Here is a 26,953-nt window from a genome sequence, read left to right as displayed (position 1 = left end):
AAACACTTGGCAGTGATGCAACTGACTGCATAGTCAGCCATTGTTGACGACAGCAATGCCAACTGCATTCACCTGTGCTTTGTCTGCTCCGGCTTGATACCTACACAAAGAAATTGCACTATGGGTAATTTCGTAACGGGTGTTTTTACTTGGTTACCTTCAACTGTGAAGCGTTGTATCGAATTTGTTTGAAAGGATAATACTGTAGTATCGTGATTGACTCACCTCTATCTATACACTGAATCCTATAGGGTACCATTGACTATAAATACACCTATACATGTAGAGTAGAGGTGTATAGTCAATGGTGTAATGCATCTTAAGATTTTATTTTATAGATCGATTAACTATGATGACTGTGTGTGAAATATTTGTAGAATTGTTGGGATTTAATTTCGCATCAAACGTTTATTTTTACAATACCCAGGTCATTATCAATGAGGTGCGTATTTGAACCCAAATATATGTGATGGATGAGTGTGGAGTGTTGTTAGATGTAGATGATCTGTGTAGCTTTGTTACTAACTAAGATCAGCTGTTTCATTAGCCAGGATAATTTCTTTAAAGCCCAATGATCAAGGATAGCTGGGTCCAGTTTCGAGCCATCAACGAGCTATACAGTTTTTAGTGGATCGAACTGGCGACCTTTTGAATGCTAGGCAAGCACAGCACTATAACTACTCAGCAAATAAAATAAAGTATAATAATTCAAAAACCAATTAGTTCAAAGGATTCCCAACAAATTCCATCGGTACCTTTGAGACAAGGATTAACAACATATACAACAAACAACACAAGAATAGAATAGAAGCAGATTTTAGTAAAATACTAATTTTCCGGAGAGTGTTTGTAAAAAACCTTTATCATTAGAACTGAATATTATGTTATTTCTGTCTAGGTTTAATTTAACATGATGTAGAATATGTAGCGTAGTAGGCTACAATGCTACAGTACCACAGATGGTCTACTACATTGATTGGAAAGGAAGGGAAATAAGCTAAGCAAACAGCAGATTAAACATTGGCTTAGGCTATATCTTTGAGTTTGAATTTCGACCTACTCAACTGTAAAAAAATTAAACCTGGGTCTAATATGATACTAATGGAGAAAACTTGATGTTTTGATCAATAAGTTCAATAAAAAATGCGTATAGGTAATAATTGGAATTTCAATTTACTTGTCGATGGAGTAGAATTTCAATTTACTTGTCGATGGAGTGGAATTTCAATTTACTTGTCGATGGAGTGGAATTTCAAGTCACTTCACCATCGTGTTGTTAAACGTAATTGGATTGGACTTAACCCAACTATCGACAACAATGATAAAACCTACCAAATATACTATTTACTAAATTATACTTTGTAGAAGTTGGGAAATTTATTGTTCTTAAATAACACGAGTCATGCTTCATCATGCCTCATCATGACACAATTTTCCCTAAAGAAGGGAATAAAAATAGACGTTTAGATAATTTGGCTGCTGTCGAAAACTGCCTTGTTCCAAAATAGGAAGTATATTGTTGATTGATAAAACCTATCATGACTCTTCTAATAACGGACAAAGAGAAAAAATATCTAATATAAATAATGTTATATGGGGAAATGTGCAGTTTAGAAATGAGGCCTATGTATAACATTTCCAAGTCCTGATTATGATTCGTGAAGGCTAGAGGTTATGTTAAACAGTTCACTACAACAACAATCATTATACAGTAACAAGATTAAGCAAAGTTAAAAATGTTTTATACATGTGAACTCTTATGAATTGAAATTCCACCGATTTATTATTCAAGCAACTCGAAAACATACTTCTCAGTTCCTAAAATGCATGCAATGCCCCCTACGACAGAATGAGCATATTTTTCCCTCCAGGGAAAGAGCATTTTATGTCAAGAAACACCAAAGCTTTTAAGGTCAAGTGGTGCAAATCGATTTAAAACTCCATTCAACGACAAAACAAAATCTGATTCTCAAGGTAAGATAAATTCTCACAATATTTTATAGCGTCTCAACGTTTTCTGATTCATTGTGGATTCTTTTCTTGCATCCAGAAAATACATATTTCCACACAAACATTGGTCGAAATTAAGTAGTCGTCTGTCTTTCTATTGAGATGTTAACTTAACTATTGATATGGTGTTTAATAACTTGAGATCCATTTTAAACATGCACTTAAACCTTGTCATGTTTACTACGTTAAATACCATTTGTGTATGGAATTTCACGCATAAACCACACACACGCTGCATTTCAAATTATAATTCTGAATGTGAATTAGTAAAATCTCGAAAGAGGGCCTTAGGTAATGTTTTTCGTAACTAGAATGTCTAAAGGATTCGTTTTAAGGTAGTAGCTTGAATGCCTCTATAAACTATTAAATATTACGTAAAATCAAATGAAAGCTGACTACTCAGGTAGCTACAGTACACGCTTTTGGTCAATGTTTATACAGTGAAATATGTTAGTAACAAACCTATGAAAGGGGGTCGGGAGTTAAGGGGCTCCCTACGGAACATGAAGTCCATTGATTTTTCCTAGCGGTTACGTTTTGAGTGCGACTACCGTGTTTATGTTTTTGTAGGGAATATTCTACGGTGTGTAGATTTACTACTTGATTAAAAAGAGGCACTATTAATAGACGAAAATCAGATGTCTATTTTAGTAGTTCTAAAATAGATTGTTAGTCTAGTAAATATTTAGTGTCTCAATGATTGATAATTGAACTGAATTGAAATGTTATAAGTTGGTGAAATATACCGAAGTAGGGACAGAAAACGCTTCAGCTGACGTAAAAATATTTAAGTTACCCAGAAGTTAGTTTAATATATGGCTGTACTTACCGACTAAAATGTAGACCCTATGGAACTACTACGTTTTATGTACTACGATCGCAACAGTTTATAATGTAAAGTACTTCATTTGTATCTTAGGATGAGCATGAGACCAATGTGCTATCTCTGTTATCTAAAAAACAAGTACCTGAACATATAAGTACCTACTGGTTAAAATGTGCCTGCACCGTGAATGAATTTCAAGCACGTGCTTAAACATTTAAAATAGCAGAAAATCTCAAGATAAGATAAAGTCTATATGAAACCACTCAATAAAGAGCATAGGTTGGTGTAATGTTAGTGTAATGTAAGGTTGGCTACATCAAGATGATTATGTCAGGTTATGCAAGTTCAAATTCTTCCAATCACCAATATTTTGCTTTGTAATGAAGTGACCCTTCGAAAACTCCCTTCAAGATGAGAACTTAGAAAACAAAAACAGACTCCCTACAAAAATCCATAGGATTTTAAATCAACCAGTTTAGTTTTTGGAAATCGTGGTTGATGTACAATGTACGTTGGTTAGGGAAAAGGGAAACTTAGTGTTGTGAAGTGATGCATTCAAAAATAGTAGGCTACAGAGTGTTCAGTATTCTAATGTTGTTTTTCATTTGACTTTTCAACTTTTTAGAATATTTTGATCATTGTTTGAGGAACACATCCACAAATACTTAAGTATGAGTACAAGACAAAATGACAAAACCGTCTCCTTACCTGTCAAAGTTCCAAACTTCTTATATTTCGTACCAAATATAGCTGAGTGTTGTAGTTGAGAGTATAAAAAGTAAAAACTACTCAAAATGTGCAAATCAAGTACAAATTGATATTAAGCTATTTAAACTACACAAAATAATTTAAAACTTTCAAAAGTGATGCGTCATAACTCTAAAATTATGAATATGATCGTCAACTTTAATTAACTCCGAAGTAACGTTTAACATATTTTTAGTGAACATAAAGATCGCACTACACAACGACTTGTCTAAGGTAAGAAGCATACACTCAACTAAATTACTAAGTAATGTGTATCGAGCAATACTGTATACTGTATAGATAACGGTGAGATAAAATACCAATTAATACAAATTGCTATAAACATCCTGAGCTAATATGTAAAACGGAAATGCCATATCACTGATTGGCGTGGGTTAAAACAATTCATTCACTTATTATCTTGTTAATGAGCAGAAAACTTGAATGAGTTACATTTTATCATCGAAACATTGCATAAAAACGATGATAGATCTTACACAATGGCTGCAATACATATTATAAAGCTGTGTTTGTTTTGGCTCAATTGGTCTTGGATTATGTGAGCACAGCAAACGGTTTCAATAAAAAAATTATTCCATGTACCAATTTTAATTATAAAAATTCCAAGTGTACAGCTGTGCAATAAAATATACTACCAGACATTCCGCTCAAAATTAAATTTGTGGTCAGTTTTGTAGTAAAAAATAATTTCATACAATCAGTTCACCGACAGAGTACGGTACTACCACTGTGAAATAGCCGGATTTTTTTATTTATGAACAGTTTTAAATCATGCAAATCGTCACCATTTATTTTAATAGTTGGGACAAACATTAACTTGCGCAAACACTTCCAAGCGCATTGCCAATGCAATGGTAAAACTATTAACACACGTTTAGTTTAAACATAGATAAAAATCATACTCCCTTATAGTCCAGGCGCTAAACGGGTTGAGTATGCACTGAAAGTCTGACAAAATTTGACTTTTGATTATTGTTGGGGACATCTAGTAGATGAAAAAAATCGATGATGTCGCATTTCTAGGGTGGTCACAACTCTGGGGGGAGGGGGGGAAGTTGCGCGGGTCATCGGTTTACGTTTCCGCGTCTAACTCACAAACGGTTAATGATAGAAAGGTGAATTAAGCGTCTATCTACGCCTAAATATATTGTCTTTTAAAAAAGTTATTACAACCTTTCTTCTATCTCTTATACTTTAGGCGCTAATCAACATTTATTGCAAAAAATAAAATTTAAAAATACTTTAAAATGAAATATCGGAAATATTGCGCTTGTTTAGGGCATGTTACAAACTATTTATGGTTAGAAAAACTAACAAGTAGTACAACAACACCAAGTTTAAAGAAATCCGTGCAAAAACAACAGAGCCACGTTGATTTCAGTAAGAGTAAACGTGGAAAATTCGTAGTAGTATCGAGGCGCGCATGGATGGTACGTAGCCCACAGTCAATATAGGTTTGATGTTGTAAGTAACTATGGGAAAGCTGAATTTTTCTATGCTGTTAGACCATGTTGAGATGAGCATTTTCCCAAAAGTCAACACTCCTCCCCCCTTGTGCTTTCCTCTACCCCCTCCCCTTTTAGATAAATTTACGGTCTCTTAGAAATTAAGCTATAATTTTAAAACGGGTAAGGATAATAACGCAATCTTTTATTAATCATTTTGTGTTACGATACTCTACAGAAGTGTATTTACCATGGTATCCTAAATATTCATAATTAAAAAATATCATAGACATAAAAAAATATTTTTTACGGATTAATTAATTAATTTATTTATTTCATACGGAAACACCATTTGACAATAATATACATTGGCAGATTACACTGTTTTGCATAAAAATATAATAACAATAACAATAATGAAATGATTGGAAAAAATAGCTCTATACAATAATAACTAATAACAAGAATAGCAATAACAAACATAACAAGAACCAACAAGAACAATGAGGTGAAAGTTTGACCAGGTACTAATGCAAATACAAGAAGTGATTTGGAAACAGATTAATTTAACATGGTAATATTTAACAACAATGGATAGAGCATCTAAATATAAATAACAGCATATAAATAACACAAAAACAAGGAAGCTATACAAAGACACATAACAATGATAAATAGGAACATAAAACATGCAAAGACATGATGGTGAAATTTGAAAGAACAGCTACGATCACTAATAGAGATTTAGATATAATTGCCCTTGCGAAGGATAAACTGCATATTGCACTCAAGAAACACTTTGTGTGGCACTTTAATGGCACATGAAAGGCATTTATGAAACTTTTCTTTGTAGATTTTTTATACGAGGTCGCACAACAAAATGTTTGATACAAAATTTGGCGTGCATAGTTTACATTTTAAAATGATACATAGTTATTAACAGTTTATTTGCATATAGTGGTTATAGATAGTACAGAATATTGATTTTACAGGACTCTGGCTTTTTTGTGCACCGCAACAATGAAAAAAATTACGTATATTATGGTTTTTGTATTTGAATTTGCCGCTTTATATAGATTATATTAACGTTATGTAGCTCATTCAGTACATATACAGACTGTAGAGGATACATATGAACGAATATCGTGCATTTGCTGCTGTACGCCAGAGCCTCATTTTATTATACAGGGTGTCTCACCTAAAGTGAACCAATAGATAACTTTTTTATTATGAGATATAGAGTTAACTTCTTATGGGACACTACCCTTTATTTTAAGATGTTTTTTTAGTCGTTTCGAATTTTAAAAATATGTTCGCTATTTTCCAATATGGCTGACAACTTTGTTAGTCCTATGGAATACCCTGTATTTTATGATTGTTTTAGAATGTAAACGCACAATTTTTAAACCTTTTTATTCTTGACATTTTTCTCTAAAGCTACTTGTTTAGGATTTACATCGAAAAAGAAATGGTTTGTGAGTACATCCTGCATCCTGTAGCTCATAAACGAGTAAGTTTAAGAGCGGAAATTCAAAGAATAAACAAGTTTTCAAATCACATCTACATTAAAAAAAACCATAAAATAAATTGTTCTAATATCAAAGTAAGCTAGCATTTTTGAAAATGGTGGCCATTTTTAAAACAACAAAATCAGTATTTTTTAACGTATTTAATATATTTTTTGAACGAGGACTTATTTATTCTTATTTATTTTTTTATTTATTTTTTTTTTGTTTTTTTTTATATGTGACTTATTTATTCTTTGCACTTTCTCTCTCAACTTACTCGTTTATGAGCTACAGGATGCCGAATGTACACCACAAGCCTTTCTTTTAGATATAACACGCTGTAACTCCTAAATGGGGTAGGTTTAGAGAAAAAATGTCACGAATAAAAAAATAGCTTTTAAATTCTAAAAGAATACTGAAATACAGCGTATTCCATAAGAAATAACAAAGTTGTTGGCCATATTGGAAAATGGTAAATATATATTTTTTATTCGTAACCATCCCTAAAAACATTTTTTACAAATAAAAGGGGTCGTCTAATAAAAAGTTAACTCTATATGGAAAATAGAATTTATGCATGTTCACTATGTAATCTCAACCGGGATGAAACGTGTACCCTTTTATAGCAGAATGTCCAATTTAAAAAAATATACGTCAATTTTGGTCTAACAAGTTATATTTAAATGAATATGAGTTTTTTTGAATTTTTAAATGGCAAAGATTGGCGGGCACTTGGAAATTATCTTAAAGAGGCGTGGAGTAAAGGATGGGAATTGATAATGGAGTATAATTATTAAATTTAAGGATTGAGATATCAATACCAAAATTGGAAAAATCTATGTAATTTAAAAATTTTTATAAAATATTGTTTGTTAAGTATCTATTAAAGTAAATTATAAAAGTAACAGGTTTGTTTTATGGATTATTAACTGTTTGTAGGAAAAATTCAGATTCTCAGTAGGCTACATTTAAATTTTATTATTCGTTTAATTGATATCTGATCTATTAGTATGTAGTGCTATTTGTGTATGTTCTGTAGTGGAAATAAGTTTATTTTATGAATAATTGTATGTGATTCATGGAATCTTTTTAAACTGTTTCAAAATATTTTAAAATCAGTGTGTAACACAAAACAGACGGTCTTTGACCATTGTTCTTTGCATTTAAATAAAAAAACACTGTATTGATATTTTATTACAATGAACACATTTTCTTCTTCTTCTTCATCAGAAATCTATAATAATCCTTTTTAAATATTTATTCATCTAATAATTCTTTTTGTAGATTATCGTAACGCTAAATGATTAATCAAATATTGCATTATTATCCTTACCCGTTTTAAAGTTATAGCTTAATTTCTAAGAGGCTGTAAATTTATCTAAAAAGGGGAGGGGGTAGAGGAAAGCACAAGGGGGGAGGAGTGTTGACTTTTGGGAAAATGCTCATCTCAACATGGTCTAACAGCATAGAAAAATTCAGCTTTCCCATAGCTACTTACAACATCAAACCTATATTGACTGTGGGCTACGTACCATCCATGCGCGCCTCGATACTACTACGAATTTTCCACGTTTACTCTTACTGAAATCAACGTAGCTCTGTTGTTTTTGCACGGATTTCTTTAAACTTGGTGTTGTTGTACTACTTGTTAGTTTTTCTAACCATAAATAGTTTGTAACATGCCCTAAACAAGCGCAATATTTCCGATATTTCATTTTAAAGTATTTTTAAATTTTATTTTTTGCAATAAATGATGATTAGCGCCTAAAGTATAAGAGATATAAGAAAGGTTGTAATAACCTTTTTAAAAGACAATATATTTAGGCGTAGATAGACGCTTAATTCACCTTTCTATCATTAACCGTTTGTGAGTTAGACGCGGAAACGTAAACCGATGACCCGCCCAACTTCCCCCCCTCCCCCCCGAGTTGTGACCACCCTAGAAATGCGACATCATCGATTTTTTTCATCTACTAGATGTCCCCAACAATAATCAAAAATCAAATTTTGTCAGACTTTCAGTGCATACTCAACCCGTTTAGCGCCTGGACTATTAGTAGATTTGTCATCCTTATGGAACAGCTGAAGCTAATTTTATTGTTTGTTATGTACGTCCAACTGTAGAGGTTATGTTTTGTTTACAATTTTTTTCTTGTTATTTCAGTCATTTAAAACATAATTTAACTAAATAAAACGATTTAATCATAAACAATAACTGGTCTTCTAGTTATATAACCAAATAGTAAAGCACAAATCATGAAAATAACCCTAAAATAATAGAAACAAAATGTTGTCTTCCCCAGCGATCAGTGTGGACGTACATGAACTAGACACAAAAAACAAGCTTCAAAATTTACAATGGGATGAGGAGTCTAATGGTTTAAACCAACGTCTGCGAGAGCTAAATGGTGCCAACAATGGTCTGCCTGATAGTTAATTATAGGCTGTGAAATGTTGAACTTAAAATACCTAAAAGGTCCGACAAGCTACGTACAATGGAGCCTATATAAAGACCCTCGATAACAAGCCACCCTTGATAACAAGTGTCATTGTCAAATCCCCTTGGATTTATCATACCCCTAATCACTTGTTATTGTAAACCTCGATAAGAAGTCGAGCTCGATATCAAGTCTTATTTAATAATCCCCAAGAGAGGCTTGTTTGTTATCAAGGTTCTACTGCAATTGGTTTGTTTTTTAATAGATATGAAATTAACTTATGGGTATGTTTTAAAAGTATTATAGCTAGTTCGAAATATAAGCATAAAATAAAACATGTTTATCAAAAATGGTGTATAGCATCAGAAATTAATATACTCCATAGTTAGAAGTGTAGAGGAAGTGGTTAGAAACATTCTTAAACTATGAATATTCGTAATTTAGTTGTTTTCCAAATTCCACAAAATGCTTACGTTAGAAGGTCACGTTAGCCCCGAGGTAGGAGAAGGGAAATTATGCTTGTCACTTAACAGTTGACACTAGTGTACGGAAGAGATACTAAAAGGGTTTGGTTTTGAAATGGGTTATTTTCAGTCTTGTGTTGTTTAATAACGTGGGATGGAATTTGAAACTATATTTCAATATTCTTATCGTCGAATTCAACAAAAGGAATAGAAACCCTATTTGTAAATATTTTCAACTTTACATCTTTTGTTTATAATCACGTCTAGCCCATTGGGATTTTAAACACAATGTTATGACAAAATTTGTATTACAATGTGAAGAATTAAACTAGTAATATCTCACATTTTTTAAAGACTACTAATTCTAAACAAAAGTACAATTGCAATACATCTGAAACCCCCCTTCCAATTACAATCACTATAATATAGTATAGTAAGCTGTGAAAATATGTTGTCACCACCAAGCATTATTGCTAGCAGATTGCATCTTGTTGAAAAGTCAAGTGAAGAGCAATAGTCGCACAGGTCAATTCCAGCTGTTTACAACGACCAGCTGATAGGAATGGAGCTGATCAGCTGATTCATTGTTGACTCTCACACACCCGCCAGTCCAAAGTCATATTGACGTCACGATACCTTATCCAAGTCCTTGGCTGGTTGCCATTGTTTTAATCATTCAAGTATGCGGTAGATAGATGCTGTACGCCTTTGCCGGTTTTATCAGGTTTGAGCTTCTCTTTGTTAAGATTTATTATTTACAGCGTACAGCAAGTTTTAACTGGATTAATTCTGTGGAATTTAACATTTTGGGGTAAAATCTATGTAGAATGTAGATCTGTTTGGCTATGAAGTGAATACTACAGATCATATATAAATAACAGAATAATGTTAACATAATATACTAATCTTTGACGCCTTGATTGGATTACATTTTGACATGAATGAAGTAGATTCCACAAACTGAAGAAAAGAAAAATAACACTATATATGGTGGAGAGTATAGAGCCAATGTGTTCGTTATTTTTTACCATTCCATAACATTAGCCCATCATCATGCGTCGCAACACTCATTGATAGTATTAGAGCAGAGTAGCATTAGATCATTAAAGATTAGAGCTGTGACCTATTATTTGACCACTCATTGACACCTCATTGTTGACCACTCATTGATACCTCATGGATTATTTGTAGAGACCTACAAATAAACTTCCCGTCAATTCATCTATCTCGACCACTTTCAGGATTCCCTTCAATATCTAATGGAATCAAAACGATTCTTAATTTAATCCAAGAATCACATTATATTTCCCATTTATTATCGTAGATGCATCGATTATGTTCAGAGCACGTGTTTTAACGAAGGATAATTTCCTGCTAAGAACAACTAAATCGACACACGAAGGATTCAGGAAGGATTTCGAGGCCAGGACACGAACCACTCGTTAGTAAGGACCTTCTAAAACATCCGAAAACAGAGCTTCTTTACGGTTTGTTAGCAAGTTGAAAGCAATGTTTGACACAAAGAGTGGTTCACAAACTAGGTGTTAAATGTTTATTCAGTGATGAAACTAAGCCTTCACAAATGAATGAGTCTTGTCTTGGAGCTTTTGCAAATCATTCTGTTTTCTGCTGAGCAGCGAATAAGCTATTTAGCAAAGTGATAATTAGAAGTGAAGGAATATTAAAGTAGCCTATTTACTTGCATAAATCAAGTAGACTTCTGATCCTCTTGTAAAATCATAAACATACACACACTTATAAGGGAAAACTGAATTAATCCCACAAGTGTTAATAGTTATGTCGAGGAACTAGCCCGTTCCTGTTAATGCTTAAACTTGTGCATGCTAAAATACATTAAATGCGTAAACAATATTATCAGCCTATCTCAATTTGAAGTTCAAACTTTGCTCCCGGTTGCGTGGCTTTTCACACATTTAATCTCATAAGTCACACGAGATAAGTGTTGCGTTTAGTTCAGTTTTGAACTTTGGCCCTCTTATCAACCAATACAAAGGTGCGTCAAGTCGGCCATGCTCTGGTTTCAAACATTGTTTTGAAAGAGGTCAAATGTCAGCCTGAATCTAAGTAAACACTTACTTGCAGAAACGAGCAAATGTTAAATTACTGTGCTGTACCTTAAATTTCTAATTTTGTTAATTTTCTAATCGCTATCTTTACGCGATCGTTGCGTAAAATTTGGTGTAACTAACTACTACGGCAGTTATTGTAAGCTATCAGTTTCAGTTCAGATCATACTAGACCTACTAGTCTATACATTCGTACACAAATTAATATTTTTCTACATTAAAATTAATAAAACGTCATCTAAAAATAATTTTTTCTCATAATACAGTACAACAGGCATTTTACGTTTTAAAATAAATCAAATAGCTGATACAGGACCTAATGGGTACATGATCTAACCTACATTATAAAAGTTTGAAACCGTGTTAAGAACCGTTGTAACATCACGTCAGCTGATACAGCAAAACTCGGCTAACAGCTGCACGCACAGCTGACATGCACGGCAAATGTCCGAGAAATGAAAGAGAAACTGTAATATATTTTGTAAAAATCACAAATAAGGGTAATAATTTTTTTCAACAAATTCTATTAGCATGGACTTTGTGGACAAAATAAGATCAAAGTATTTTTTTAACTAGTCAAATAAAGTGTTGTTGCGAAAAAAAAACATAATCCCCCCCCCCCCGTAATAATCCCATGTCCCTCTAGATGCGAGATGTAAAATAAAAACAACTATTCAAGATTTGAAAGATCATGTTCAGGATAACTAATTTACTTACTGTAGAATGAATTTTAGTTGGGACATTGTGTTCACTGTCAGCAATTAAACATTGATCATTATTCATCAACTGTCAATTAGAAAAACTTAAGAAGTAGTGTCTTTGTATAAAAAAAATAATTACTCGCAGAGAAAAATCTGGAAACGAACATTTTTGCATAATTTTATTGTATTATTCCACTGACTTCTATAAATAAGCAAGATAACCTTGTAATTGTTGAGTGAATAAAGTATATTCACAACCAGAACTCACGATGTATCAATGAGGGATGCGATTTACAAAAATCCAAACGAAGGTAAAATATTTGTAAAACTAGTCCAAGCAGAGTTTATAGGTTAAGGAGCCCTCATCAAAATATTGATCGGAACGCTCTCCACTACCCTTACACCCCTTTTCGTCTCCTGCCCCCGTTTCTAAAACAGTGTTGGGACATAGATAACCAGAATAGCTACTGGAAATAAGTATTCTGATTCTCAATCTGTTGGTGTTAATATAAACGTTTAACAGTACACAAGTTCGTCAAGACGATCAATAGATGCTAGACGTATTATAACTATGCCTTTGAATCGATACAGATTATATTCAACGTGGCGATATGAAACCAAAGCAATATTGAAGGGTAGCTGGTTATAGTACCGTACCTAATCAGAAGTACACCAGTTCGATCCTGAGATACGTCACTATGATTTTGAATGGTTCGAAACCGGACCCAGCTATCTTTGATTAGGGGCAATAGATGGTCCTGGTTTAGGAAAGATTTTACCATAGATAAAAACATTCTCCCTTACCTGGTCAGTAACAAAACCACACATTTAAATCTACATTCACCCAGGTAATGAATGAAAACCAACAAATTGCATACACATACACATAGTCCTAATTTTGTTGCTGAAAATTACTACCATAAAAAAATGTTGTTATTGCTCCGAGCAACATATTATTTCAACACTACTTTACCCTGTTGTTCAGCGTTGCTGCATAGCGACAATGTAATGATGCGTTTTTAATGTTGTCGCGTGTGTCGGTTTACACGCAAATCCTTCGGGGGTTGTTAATTTTATATACAGGGACGTTGGGAAACATCACGGTTACAAAAATCCTTTTGATTTTTAAAGTCCATTTGGGCTGTTAGGACGTATGTAATAACATAGGTGGTAAAAAGCGAAAGCTATGTTTATAAATCCCCAGTATGATTCTGAATTTCACATTAAATTTTCCATTTTAATTGGATTTTACCTATTGAATGATATGCAAAAGTACAAGTTTTAAACCAAACAATTCTTCATAGAAAAACAATACGACAACTCGTTTAGACACTAGAATATGATAATAGTAATGATACACTATATAACCTTTCTTTTATTCATACAAACATTTCAACTCTAGAAAATTAAATATTTTTTTTTAATAAACCAGCATTTCTTACAGTTTTTAATAATACCAATTTAATCATTAAAGCAACTAGGATAACAATGCAAAGAATTAAAACTAATTACAACAACGATATTACAAAGGCATTGGCTTACCAAAATGAAACAGGTGATACCGCGGCAACGCGCCGAGCAACACTGACAGTTCCAACAGCTGATAATTCCCGCCAAGGTTCGCCTAGTGGTCACGTGACGACAAGGTCCACCAGACGAAGGAAAGTTTCATTGTTGTTGTTTACTCAGATGGTAGACAATCTTGATATATGGCCTATTGCACTGGAGTAGAATAAAATCAGCTGATCATACTGAATTGCTATCATTGGACATTTTATTTTTAAGTGGTTAGATTTGGCAATTATTTCAACAAAAAGAAAATTATCCTTTAAACCATTGGTTTTTAAACATTTGTTTGCTTTGATGTTTTTTTGTGCATAGCTTGCACACTTTTTTGCTATTTGTAGCACTTTTTTGTTATATTCTTTGCTTGGCCTGTATACTTATCGATTTGCAACAATTTTTTTTTTGTTGAATGGCTCAATAGAATAATTGTGGGTATTTTAGGCAGTAAAGTGTTATATCCATGATTACCATTGTTTTTTTATATTTTTGTAAAGCCAGTATTTCACCAACTAAATTCTATGTAAATGTTATTAAGGAGTTTTTAATTGATAAATTATTGGATGGATACACCATTAAATTAGAGATGGTACAAATGGTTAATAAATCAGTCAATACAATGATAATACCATTGACACCTATGGACAACTGATAACAGTTCTAAGGAATACAACAGCTGATAAGTTCCCACCCAAACACCACTACAAATAAAAGGTAGGTCATCCGTCAAGTATATACCTTCCAGCAAATGTGACCACTGGAAAGTTTCACTGATATTGTTTATCAGCTTTTCAGGAGTAATTATTGACACAAGATTGTAGTAACAACTGTTGCTTGGGGCTGTTCAATCATGTGCAAACAAAAGAAGTTTCCATGTTTCAAAACCATACCATGATCCAAACACAATGTTTGTGCAAATCCTTTTTAAGTAATCAAAACTGTTTTTGTACTGATGTTTTTTCTCAGATTAAAGTTGCACTATGAGTTTGATCATTGACTATATACTATATATATATAGTCAATGGTTTGACACTGCAAGTCACATTGAGCGACCTAAAGGTGCATTGTCACTGGTGTGGCTGGAACTGCAGTCGATCATCGATCATCATTGGGCGATTATCGCTCGGCAATAATCGTTGCAGTAGGCATTGTCATGGTGCGATTATTATACAATCGTTCAGTTGCTTCTTGACTGTTGCCGAGTTGGGGTAGGGATAGTGAATTATGAGTTTATAGGTTTTAACAAAATACTATTTGTTAGTTGAAGATCTAGAAATGGAGAAATTTTGGAAATGATAAGTGTTTCAAGACTTAGCACACAAAGTATAATTACAAAACTAACAGAGGTACTTCAAAATATTAATATACAATCATTTGCAAGCTGATGAGAGAATGTTATCTGAGTTCTTAGACTTTCAAAATGTCAGTTTAAGTTTTTTGTCTATAAATTTGAATGGGTTTTTTTTTTTTTTTTTTTTTTTTTTTTTGCTTCTGAGGACCCCTAAACAAAAAAGTAAATCAGTTAGGGCTAGGTCTCTGTTATAATTTGGGAAATTGGCTTAAGTAATGTTCTTCAAACTACAGCATATTTCATCACCAGGGTCGTGTTAAGGGTCAGTGGAGCTCTGGGCAAACCCAAAATCAGTGCCCCCATTCTTTCCTAGTGCGGGCAGGTGGTGGTGCCTTCAACGGCCCTGGTTATAAAAGTTCATCACTACTATCATACAAAGCTGAAAATAAAACAGATCAGTACTATCAGATTCCATTGGAAACTTATTCAGCTGGTTTCTTTTTTAGTGAAAAGAAAGTTTTGACAGCTCTGCTCAATATAGGTCAATCTTTATTCAGTGATATAGGTACGGAGTATATACTTACATGGCAGCTATAGATAATATTTCCAACCAAAGAATAATCTTATCCAATAGATCACTTAATTTATTGGTACATTTGTCTACACAGAAATAAGTGTTGGATTTCAATTTTTAAGTGTTAACCTAAACACTCAACAATAAGTCAACTTTGGTTAAAGTCTTAAATGACACTCTGGTAAACAAATCTAGAGGTTATAGATTACTCTCTAGACACGCTAAAGTCATGTGTAAATCGTATGGTTATATTTAGTCTGTAGCGGAGAGATGAGAAAGCATAGGAAAATTTCATGTTTTTGTTTACCATTAGGAATCCATTAGATTGCTCTCCAGACACCTAAAGTTATGTGGAACCCAATATGTTTAGTCTGTAGTGGAAAGGTGAGAAAGCATAGGAAGATTTAATGTGTTTGTTTACCTTTGGGAAAATAATCTACGTCTACATCACCATTCCATTATCTATCTGGGTTTGCCTGATTTGGTTAAGTGTGAAACTTCTGAAGCAAGCGTAAATGATAACTGAAAACCTATCAAGGGTAAAAAATCATATGTTAGATAAAGGGTATAATGATAGAAAACAAACTGATTTACCATAATTTTATTCACAACAAGACCTCACAAATGTGGATTAACATCAATCTTTCAAATCACAAACAATTGTTGCAAATGATCTTGCTGGTAGTTTAAAGTTCATCCATCCTTTCCTTGGAACTTGTATGGAAACATTTTTTTCAACGTTAACCCTGAAAATGTCAAAAGAATTAAAGTTTGTGAGAAATATTTAAATAATCTGAACTTACCTAGGACAGACTACAGCAGGCGAAGAGCAAAACATCATGGGTGTTTATAGTCAGGTTCTAGGACTTGTCAAGGGGGGGGGGGCTGCCGGAGGTTTAAGGGATGTAAAATTAAAGGAAGAAGGGATCCTAACCCAGAAAATTTGGTAAACTTCTAAAGCTATTTTAAACGTCCAAAACTGTATTCAAAAACCTCAGTTTTTTTTAGTATAAAATATATGTTTAAATTTATTTTTCCAGGGTACAATGGGAGGGGTTTTTAGCCCTGTAGCCCCCCCCCCCCTTAGAACCGCCACTGCACACGCAGTGTAAAGTAATTACACGTTAAAAGTATTAACACAGTGTACTCTAAACGCACACCAAAACATACCACTCGGTATAGATTTCAAAACTAGATCAGACATCCTTAAATCATTAACTACCTGGTGCCAGTAGACTTGATACAGAGGAGAGTGATGGCTGGTAGTGAAACTGTCACAGTAAACATTGAGCTTTGAATGGTCTTGGACAAAGGTTTGGTTTCAGTAAAGCTACAAAAGGCATCTTCTATTCACTCACCTGATGTGGGCTCAAATACACCCATCAGTACTATCTTCATGCATCATCAGAGCATCTTCATACTAATCGGAAATCTATAATACTGATTTATCAGTAGGATTCTAAGTCTCCAAAGGCAATGATACTCACTTGTTGATCATGACAATCACCAATCTTGCGTCAGGGTTGACCACAGCCGTCGCTTGTATCTCGGTCTGGTCACTGGGAGATATCTCTATTCTCTCAGCGTCTCTCTCGATGAACTTGGTCACATGTCCGATAGCGTAGAACATCGGTTGTTTGTAGAACTCACCACCAGAGGCGTTCACTAGGATCGGACTGTCCACGTAGTTCTTGGCCCAGGTCGGGCCGCCTTGCTCATCAAGAGCCAAGTTCCAATCCATCCAACCGGTTACCCATGCGTTTAGGTTCTAATGATATGATTTGAGTGTGAGTAATAGTTTGTGTTTGAGATTTTGGTTACGCTATAAAGATAAGAATGTTATAAAATACAGTGTGCCATAACATGTTTCTTTGCCAATTGAATTTTAGATGTTGAAGTAGAAATTCCACCTATATGAACCAGCCGTAGCCAATGTTTAATTCAAATCAAACATGTAACATTTGAATGAGCTACTCATAGAGTAACGGTACACTAGGCCTACTGTAATAAATCTCTTTTCTCCCTTGGTTTTTGTTGTGTGTTTTACTAGGTTTCAAATAAAGTATTTAAAGTTGGTGTACTTATGATAGGAATCAGAAATTATTGACATCCGGCACAGACTGCTGGTGGTTCAATTCAACAGTAGATTCCACACCCTACAAGTAAAGAGGGGTGATCAGGGGTCCCCCCTGAAAATTTTGTACAGTAGAACCTCTTTAATCCGAACCCCCGTAATCCGAACGTCCACTAATCCGAACCCCTCATTGCTGTACTCTATACACAGTACAGCAGTTCTTTATTGTATACTGTATTTAATTTACAGTAGTGTTTATTCACTATGTTAACTACTGTATTAAATAAACACTGTATTTTACTTTATAAAACCTTTTTTCACTATTCCCAAAATAATGTTGATCAATTTTAGCCATGTTTTAGCTATTGTTAAGTAAAAACAACAATATGTTCTGTAATCCGAACTATTCAATAGTCCGAACTACCCCTGGTCCCAATTAGTTCGGATTAAAGAGGTTCTACTGTACTTTTAAAAGACTCTTGGAGACTTTCTAAAGCCATTTTTTACAAATAGAACTGTTTACTGTATCCAAAACCTTTGTTACGACTTTAGAAAAAAATGTATGTTTTAATTGATTTTTCCTTTTTCTGATCGGCTTTACCCCATAGAACCCTCTTTACCCTCTTGGAACCTCCAATGTATTCAATTGATTGTAGGGTTTATACTGCATTTTTGAGTTATCAGTGCTTAAAGTATGGATGCCAGCAATTAAAGCCTGAGAATTAAAATCTTCATAATGTTTAGTTAAGTATAAAAAAATGTATATTTTGATATTTTTTTCGGCCATAATTAAGTAATATCATCTTTAATTCACCTGTATAATATCTGCCAAGTACGCCTCTCCTCTTTCCCAAGAGCCGAGTTCAACTTTCTTCTCCCACGGCTTGTCTCCTAGAAAATATGAACAGCCAGAGTATAGAATATTTATTCTTACCTTAAAGTACTGTTAAGATTTTACTAAATCATAACCGAATTGTCGATAACAAAAATCCAAGTGTCTTAACCAGTTACAAAACAATCTCATCCATCCTTCACTAAAAATATTCCATTAAAATATAAATCTGATTGCTACATGCATCCTGATAGAGGAGATCACATGCATGCTGATCTGTCTCAGTTTGGATCAGCAAACATTCGGACTAGAAGGAGTTTTGCTATACGAAGCTATGTTTTGACTTTTATAAGGCATATTAAAGTGTCTGGTGTCTCAAGAATAGAAGTTATGGAATTATGTGATAATTCTAGTACACTGGAAATATACACTGTGATTAGAGGTAAAGTAAAATCAATAGGACATTTTTTCACAAACTTGTCTTGTAACAACTTTGAGAAATAACGTTATTGCATCAACCATATAGTAATTTTGGAAAATATATAATTGGAAAATTACAAAGGTGCTCTCAAGGAGGTTTACAGGTGAAAACAAGTCTTTAGAATTAAATATTAATTAAATGCATTTTAAATACTTACCCTGTGATGCCTCAGTGTACAACAGGAATTTTGACGGATAATTTTGATGGAGCTCTTTAATCACTTTGTCCGAAATAAACATATCCCAATACCAGTGGATTGCTATGCCATCAATGAAGTCAAGCACACGGCGATTAGCCTTTACCATCTGCAAAACATACATCATGTGATTAATAAGGACTAGCTGTGTTCTACGGACGGGATCATGTAGTCAGTTAAAACCTTCTTATAATCAGAACAGCAGTTGGTTTGCATATTTAGTGCACATTTTTCCAGATATGCAGGCAAAACTTCGTATACATAACACTGTTTCAGGGTCTTTTTCCCGGTTATCAAAACTCAAAGTACAATTTGACACACACACAAACACAGAGAATCTCCGGTTGACGACCTGAATGATGTCTAGAAATTTAATTTAAATTACAGTTACACATTATTGCACTTGTGATTAATTAAATCCGTTATGTAAGGAACAGCGTTTTTAATTTCACTTGGTTCACTTGGCAACGTCGCAAGTCGTGTTGTAACAGCTGTTTTGTCCGGAAGCAGCTAATTGTATTTGTGTATTTAAGAAAGCTTGGTTACTGGACTATGAAAATATTGACTCCGCTTTAAATGTACAGATAAAGATTTTCAACTCATATTGTTTTGATTTTCAATTCTGTATGTTTTATTTTCAATATTTTAATAAATTTATGTTCATAAATTTATTGAAATCAATAAAGTGTGAATTAATGAGCTGATGTTACCTGTCTGCCATGTTATCTTATGGGACGTCTGACACTAAACAACCCTACTTGCGACGTTGCCAATTCTACCAGGCTGCAGTCTGGAGTTAAAGGTGGCCGTGCAACAAATACAGCTGAAAACTATATTTTTGAAATTTGATACAATCAAAGACAAGTCAGTTTCCATTTCTGGTAACTAGTTTCAGTTCTAATTACTGGTAATTATCTTACAAGTGTAGTGATCAAAACCTTCTACACTAGGGCGTAGAGTGTAGGATTTACCACCCGGTTCACAAGATTTATGCAGTTTGAGGGGAAGTTCCTCCACCACTTATTTTTGCTTAATGTATGCAGCTGATTGAAGTTTTGGGCAAACCTCAGCTGTTTGTGATATTGTTTTGGAAGGTAGGATCAGGAGGAGGGGATATATTTCTTACAAAAACTGCCTCAAATTGTGTATAGTATTTTTAGTATGGTATACTTGGGTATAAGCAATAGCGCAGCAGTCCAAGCAAGCGTCTTACCAGACAAAACCATGGGTCAAGGATTCAAACGTTGACTTGGTCAAGTACAGTGTAAAAATACTAATCGCCAAATTTTGGTCTAATACGGTAATTACCAGATCAATCCACCAAGGCAAGAACAGCCTCTGATCATCAAAGGCGAGGATCAAGGTCTGATTGTGGGTCGAACCACGCAGCTGTGGTCCAAAATAATGCGTTGTCCAGTTGGCAATCCCGATAGGTGTCCAGCCGAGAGAGTTGAAGTGTTTAACGGGTAGAACTCCGTTGGACGGCTCATTGCCTGTCGATATTGCCCAGATTGTAACGTTGTTTTTATTGTACTCGTCCAGAAATCTTGAAAAAAGTGTTTTTAATGTTAAAGTTATATAGAAATTTGGGCTTATGGCTGAAAAGGAAAACTAGTGAATGTTGGTGGACAGAGTATGGACATTGATTTTGGATACCAAAGGCAGCATAAAGTACCGTACTTCTTTCTCATCTTATTGTAAATATGTAAACGTAAACTTATGCAACTAATCATTTAATAAATTTTGTTCTCTCTGGTAAATTTCAAAGGATCCATTTTACTCTCTCGTTTATAAGCAACAGTAGGTTGGGTTATCTAATTCATGGTTTAAAATTGTTGACAATAAGAAATAACAAAAATCTTATAAACATCAAAATGCACTCTGCCTATTCCGGAAAAAAGCATGGAAGTAAAAATTGCCATCATGCAATTTAAGAATTGGAACAAACCTAAGATAGATCCATCTAGTTTTTAGGTTAGCAAGCAATTTGTCTTTGCAAATAGGTACCTAGAGAATGGCCCTTCGAGTTGTTGCTCATAATATTTTCAGATCAAGATCATTATCATACATAGTTTTGATACAAACAAAATAAAGCAGAAAACCTAATAATTTAAGTAACAAAATCGAGTTTGGCTTGAGTAAATTGTATCGGATAGTCTCTTTCGATGTTTAACTTCAAAGAAATCTGACAAGACTTACCTTAAAATGTACTTTGCATAAGAGTCGTAATACTCCGGTTTGAGAAACGAAAGACCAGAAAAGTCGTTGTTTGTTTTCATCCAAGGAGGAGGGCTCCAACTGGCAGCAACTAACTTGATGTTCCTCTTACTCATAGATTGGGCTCGCAAAATCATTGGTATCTACAAAATAGATACCAAATTATAGTTCTTAATTACGCATATTACAAAATGAACTTAAATTTTGTGGTTTTCAATAGCAAACCTATATATGAGACATTTCCCTCCGTTCTGTTAATGGAGTCCATGCTTCAGTGAAACATATCTGTAATGATAATGGGATATCATTGTGCAGCCTCAGGCTAACTAATGTGGAGGAAATCAAAAAGATTGTTTTGTCACTAAAAAACAAATCATCCGTTGGCTGGGATGAGATCCCAATTAAATTGATAAAAGCCACTGTTAATATCATTGCTGAACCTTTATCTCAAATTATTAACCAGTGTTTAATACATGGAATTTTTCCGGATAAACTTAAACTTTCCCAAATCTCACCAATATTAAAAAAGGGCCTAAAATCGGATATTAACAATTACCGTCCAATTTCTGTATTGAGTAATTTTTCTAAAATATTTGAGAAGGTCATAAATTTGAGATTGGTTAGTTATTTTGAAAGCAATCATCTATTTTATAACAAACAATTTGGATTCAGGAAAAATTTAAGCACAGGTTCTGCACTAACACAGTTTATAAATGAGGTTACCCAGGCTTTGGACGGGTCTCAGGCTACAGCTGGTGTTTTCTGTGACCTGTCCAAAGCTTTTGACTGTGTTGATCACTCAGTCCTTCAGCTCAAGCTGAGTGATTATGGTATTAGGGGAAGTTGTCACTCTCTATTGAGTTCTTACCTTTCTAATAGAAAACAAAGAACTGTAATAACACTGGATAAGATCAAGTACTATTCGCCATGGGAAAACCTATCGGCAGGTGTGCCCCAAGGTTCAATCTTAGGTCCTCTATTCTTTCTAATTTACATTAATGACCTCCCTAAAGCTATTGATCAGGAACTAATTCTTTTTGCAGATGATACAACAGCCTTGATAAAAAATAATAGTACTTCTGAAATGCTATCTTCTCTTGAAAATGTGGTTCATGACATGGAAGGTTGGTTCTTGAACAATGGATTAAAACTTAATCTTGAAAAAACGCAAACAATAAAATTTTCTGTCAGAAACAATGGTAATAAAATTGAATCCCTTAAATTGGCAACGTCTCATAAATTTCTAGGTGTTTACATAGATGAATCACTTAAATGGGATGTACATCTGAATCAATTAAAAAGTAAACTTAGATCCATGTCAATTGTATTTCTGCACTTAAGAGACTGTGTTCCTAAAGAAACTCTGAAAATGGTTTATCATGCTTATGTAGAATCAGTATTGAGGTATGGTATAATCTTATGGGGTCAGGCTACCGGAGTCAAATCAATATTCAGGCTACAAAAACGCATTATCCGTATTATGACCAGCTCTCATCCACGTAGTTCATGCAAAAACCTTTTTCGAAATTTAAAAATCCACACCCTAACAGGACTGTACATCTTGGAATCACTAAACTACATTCATTCAGCTAAAAACGACCTCCCAGAATCAATTCAAATCAACCATAGATATAATACTCGAAATGAAAACATTTTTAGATTTCCAAGGCACCATTTGACCCTTTATGAAAAAAGTCCACTATATGCTGGGCTGAGGCTGTACAATGTGCTGCCTGCAAACTATAAATTGCTAAATGAAAATAATTTTAAAGATAAAATAGGTGAACTCTTAATTGACAGAGCCTTTTATTTAATTGCAGATTTTCACAATGCCCCTTTAGTTTAGAATAGTTTTATCATTCAATTTTGTTAATTTATATTATCATCTTGATTACTATTTTATTTTTTATATTCTGACAATTGAAACTCTGACAATGCACCTATTCTGTATGTAACACATGTAAAGAATGTTATGTGCAAATAAAATATGTCTATGTCTATGTCTATGTCTACATTCATCTTTCATGAATATTTGGGTTACACACCAGTCGTGTCCCTATGTGAATTGATAATCATTAAAAAACCCTAAAATTTTGCAATTTAAACCCTCTAATACATAATTATTCAATTTAAAAAAAAAAAGAGGTTGGCAGCCTCTTTTAACCTTGCATTTGCCCGTCCACAGACAACAGATCTGTGCGTGAAACGAATCCAGCAATGCAAGGGGTGAGCTGGTACAGTACGAAGGTGAACTGTACTGATAAATTTTAGTGGCAGTGACCAGGATCCGAACCCACGACATCGCTGCCTTGGGCCCAACGTCCGTGATGCTACCAACTGAGCCACCGACTCACCAAATTCAATTTTAACCCAAAAAAGGATATCTCCTTACCTTGTACTTGAGATCCTCCTTGGCCAATGAGAAGTTCTTCAGCAAGGGGTCAGGAAGTCCGTTGTTGTCGTCGTATGAGTACGGGTGAGTTGAGAAATCCGTTCCACTCACTGGCACCCGGCACAAATTGTACTCAATGCCTTCGTCTGAGAAGTAGGATCTAGTCAAGCACAAAGTTAGTTAAAATCATACCGATGAAAATTATACTTACTTGCATGAAATATTTGTCAACAAAAAGGAAGGCATCTGATTTTTGGATCTAGTTAGTTTGTAAGATAAATAGTTACCAGAAATAGAATCAGCAGTCTTTTAAAGTTATTTTCGAGTGGTGTGCTCCAGTGTGATAGGTTTAAGTTTTGGTAGGCCTATGGGCACAGAGAAGCAATAAGGTACAAAGAATACATAAACTGGGGAAGACCATGTCCTTTCAGCCAAGATTTAAGTAATTCAACAAACAAAAAACTTGTCACAGCCTAGCCACTGAGGTTGCCACTTCATAGTAAGGGCGAAACGTCTGTCAACAGTTTATTAGTGACAACGCAGTTGATGCGGTTAAACATCCTGAACTTAATGACCCTGGCAACAAAAGCCTGCATAAGAAAAAAAACAAAAACTCATTATAATTAATGATTAATTTATTTACCACTTCAGGGCTGCAAATAGGTTAATTAATGAATACTGTAAATGATAGCAATTAATGATTGCAGAGGGCAAAAATATCCTACTTATTTAGAGCAATGAAAGTACCTATTGATAAAGTGAGTTATCATTAAATCACTAGACCAATCCCAATATTATGTTAAGGTACCTTTAATAGTGCACATTTACCTCAACAACATTTCCTGCATTTCTTTACCAAGGCTCAGAATGTTGATGCCAGCCGCGTCTGTGAAAGCTCCTCCAAAACCGACGATCTTCTGATATCTGACTGTGGTGTTGATGGTTAATAGCAAAGTATCTGAAGTACTTGAACCTGAGAATCAGTGACAGTTTTTAAGGGCACATAACAGTAAAATTTAAAGTATTAAGCTGGGTTTTCCTAGACGCGGAAGAGGAGCGTGGAGAGAGGAACCCGGAGAGCGGACTCCTCTTGTCTTAGGTAATTTAATGTTACTGTTTTCCTAGAAGCGGGGCGGAATGCCGTGTTGATCGCTTTTCTGCTCTCCGTCCTCCGCGCTCCCCGGCATTAGGGAGTTTCTGCCCGGCAGCCTGAATTTCAATTCATAATGACGGATTATGTGGATTGAAGTTATGGATTGAACATGCCTCTATTGTAAAGCTCTCAACATTCTAAAAATAATTTGTTTTCAATGATTGTGTACTTTTTGTGCTCTTCTTAACATATCAGAGCTTGAAATGGATGGGGAACAATTAATTTTTAACTATTATTTAGAAGTTAAAATCATATGTAAAAAAGACTAATTTAAGTTAGAGATTTTCAAAATGATGTTATCATTACTTAAAGAAACAATTACAAAGTTTCAGTTTATCCAGTGCATAGTTTGGATTGATCATTTGAATATTTTACATTTTATTTAAACTCGATAAACACTTTAATAATATGCCACGAGGTTCTTTTTTGTAGGACCATGTTTACACGGTAATCAGCCGGCAGTTGGAACCCGCTTAAGAGTATACCAATTTGTAACTCAGTACCGGTACTTGCTTGAATATTTATCAAATAATAAATAAACTAATCCCTCAATTGTTTTCACTAAATTTTTATCAAGATGAAAATTTTTAAATGCTATCTAAGAATACCCTTGAAAAGGGCTTCAGATTTTTCAAAATTAGAAATTTATCTGGATCCACTTTCATTGAGAGAACAACCAAAGATTTCCAAAGAACAAATTTTAGTACATCTTACCTAACAGCCACGAGAGAACTGAATTAGACGTAGCTCCAGGTTTTGTTTCATTTTGACTAAATTTGCCAATATTCTTCTGGAACCGAAGCCCATCTTTGCATGATACGAGTGTCATAAACTCATCTCGGCCTATGGTATTCTCCCTGGTGATGGTGTCGCAGTAAGTAGCGTTACAAACACACACCTTCCTTTCATCCCCATAGTCTCTCAGGGCACAAGGATGGGTGTATCCTAAAAATATGCATCATTACATATTTAAATTATAGAAAAACCTTGCTTCCACAACATCCACATCACAACATCAGAGGGAGCAACCATAAGTGTTATGAACAGCAATGCAAAAACAAGTATTTTAAACCCACTCTCCTCCTAACACTAGAACTAATCTTCCCCCCTGCCAATATCATATTTACTAAGTACTCCATTACAGAAGAAAACATGTTTAACCGTCTGAAACACATGAAAAATTATTGTGCATTAAAATGTTAGTGTGAAAACCTATTTATGGGCTTTTAAAGTTTGTAGAATTATTTCCAGCAGTATGATAAACACAATGTGTGGAAGAAACATAACTTCTTGGAAAAACTACGTACCTAGTTCTAAAGTTAATAATAGCTAAAACTAAACCGGTACATGGATATTGTTTTTAAATTTAAACTTACCTGATGTGCTTTTAGCTGTTAATGCTCCAAGGAGAAAAATAAGACATATCATGGCCATATCCTGAAAATTGTGATTTTTAAATTGGCTTACAAAGAGTTTGAAAAACAACTGAAGTTTTTTTGTTGTTTTTAATTGAAATTGAATGATTTAATTGGCTTAAAAGTTATTAGACGAGTAACAATATGAATTTACCCATTTATTTACTATTTTATCATTCTGAATACTGTATTCGATGTGTCCTTATTCTAAAACAACTTTGGCATTGAATACTTATCTAAAGCACAGAAAAACAAAAACTTTTACTCTTTAAAAATATAGTTTATTCATTTTATAAAAGAATGTTCTAACTCATCAGAATTATAATTTATCTGTCAAAAAATATTTTAATGTTAGTTTTAGTAATTTAGTCTATTTTTATGGTCAAAATTAAACAAATGCCTTCAAAGGCCGGTTACGATATTACAATGCTTTAATGATTTATTAAAACACATACAAAACAATTACTGTTAGTAAAATCATAGGAGGTTAGGTTAGCTGTGATATACTTTTTGGGTCA

At 34.0% G+C, this 26,953-nt stretch overlaps 1 protein-coding gene across 1 annotated transcript; it reads right to left on the bottom strand.

Annotated features, from left to right (window-relative positions):
* Window positions 1-16,312: 16,312 nt before the first annotated feature.
* On the bottom strand, window positions 16,313-26,518 carry LOC128997408 (lysosomal acid glucosylceramidase-like). Its single transcript, XM_054423046.1, has 10 exons — window positions 26,397-26,518; window positions 25,735-25,965; window positions 24,696-24,840; window positions 23,868-24,027; window positions 21,458-21,618; window positions 20,567-20,804; window positions 19,220-19,367; window positions 18,564-18,640; window positions 17,163-17,443; window positions 16,313-16,421 (listed from the first exon to the last, which is right to left on the bottom strand). Exons 1-10 carry the CDS (start codon window positions 26,452-26,454, stop codon window positions 16,313-16,315), a joined length of 1,608 nt encoding a protein of 535 aa, XP_054279021.1. The 5' UTR covers window positions 26,455-26,518.
* Window positions 26,519-26,953: the final 435 nt, after the last annotated feature.

Source organism: Macrosteles quadrilineatus, unplaced genomic scaffold (assembly GCF_028750875.1).
Source record: "Macrosteles quadrilineatus isolate MER2022 unplaced genomic scaffold, UCM_ALF_1.0 Scaffold_6__1_contigs__length_79288215, whole genome shotgun sequence".
NCBI classification, from domain to species: Eukaryota; Metazoa; Arthropoda; class Insecta; order Hemiptera; family Cicadellidae; genus Macrosteles; species Macrosteles quadrilineatus.
The sequence above is the reverse complement of the archived record's forward strand: the minus strand, read 5'-3'. Positions and strand labels throughout refer to the sequence as shown.

Excerpts from the sequence above, each read along its gene's own strand:
- LOC128997408 (XM_054423046.1), bottom strand. The coding sequence starts at position 26,454 with ATGGCCATGATATGTCTTATTTTTCTCCTTGGAGCATTAACAGCTAAA. Across the intron at positions 24,841-25,734 it reads AGTTCTCTCGTGGCTGTTAG|GTTCAAGTACTTCAGATACT; the intron begins GTAAGATGTACT and ends ACTGATTCTCAG. Across the intron at positions 19,368-20,566 it reads TGCCTTGGTGGATTGATCTG|ATGGTAAAGGCTAATCGCCG; the intron begins GTAATTACCGTA and ends TATGTTTTGCAG.